General features: G+C 60.9%; 1 protein-coding gene across 1 annotated transcript in view; it reads right to left on the reverse strand.

Annotated features, from left to right (window-relative positions):
• Positions 1 to 850, reverse strand: part of LOC104525905 (tubulin gamma-2 chain) — a gene marked incomplete at both ends in the record, with an annotated part of 5,708 nt that overhangs the window by 2,567 nt on the left and 2,291 nt on the right. Inside the window, one exon of the mRNA XM_010169183.2 lies at positions 477 to 603. Within this exon, the coding sequence (XP_010167485.2) occupies positions 477 to 603 (127 nt within the window). The remainder of the gene's footprint in view (positions 1 to 476; positions 604 to 850) is intronic.

An 850-nucleotide genomic window follows, 5' to 3' on the forward strand; every position in this document is an offset into this window, starting at 1 on the left:
CCCCCAGCACCCTTCAGCCCCAGCAGCTCTGGGGCAGCTGCTCTTGCCCTGCCACATGTTGGTTAGGACCTGACTGAAGGCCCTGGTGCAGGCTGAAGATGCTGCCTGGCTGGGGCTTGTGGGTGCTGCAAGCGACGCTGGGATCAAGTCTGAGTGGAAAGCTGGAGCTCCGCTGTGCAGAGGAAGCACAGCCAGGCCTGGCTGCCAGGGGAAGAATGTGCCAGATCCCGGAGGCAGAAACACCAAACCAAGCAGCTCAGCAGGGTCAGTGCAGAGCCCCCGTCCCTGGAGCCACCACATCTGCTCAGTCCTCTGGCCAGGGCTGCACTGGCTGCTCCGGGGGCTTCCCAAGTGACCCCCCGCTGCTGCAGCGCTCACCCCACGCAGCTCCAGCCCTGGTCCCAGCAAAGGCAGCTGCGTTTTCAGGGGCTGGGGACAGGGCGGAGCTGCTGCCTGACACACAGTGGGGTTCTTACCACGCAGTCAGCGTTCTGAGTCAGCCTCTTCAGCGTCAGCAGAGAGTTGTACGGCTGCACTACAACATCGCTCATCTCATCCTGGTTTGGGAAAACTGAGTAGGTCTCCACCAGCTTCTTGGGATACCTGGTGAGAAAGCCCAGCCACCTCAAGGGTTAACACCACCAAGGCAGCACTGCCTCCTCCCACAAGCTCCCTTTGCAGTCTCCAGGGCTCAGGACAGCAGTGAGTCACCAGTGCTCCGTGCCAGAGACGGCTCCCAGGGAGGGAGAGAATTTGTCCCAGCAGTACAGAAGCTGCAGGAAGGAGCTACAGGGGAGGCTGAGCCATCCACAGGCTGATTAAGCAACTGCTTACCAGCCTTTTCAAGAGG

Source organism: Antrostomus carolinensis, unplaced genomic scaffold (genome assembly GCF_000700745.2).
Source record: "Antrostomus carolinensis isolate BGI_N321 unplaced genomic scaffold, ASM70074v2 scaffold43405, whole genome shotgun sequence".
In the NCBI taxonomy this organism is placed as follows: Eukaryota; Metazoa; Chordata; class Aves; order Caprimulgiformes; family Caprimulgidae; genus Antrostomus; species Antrostomus carolinensis.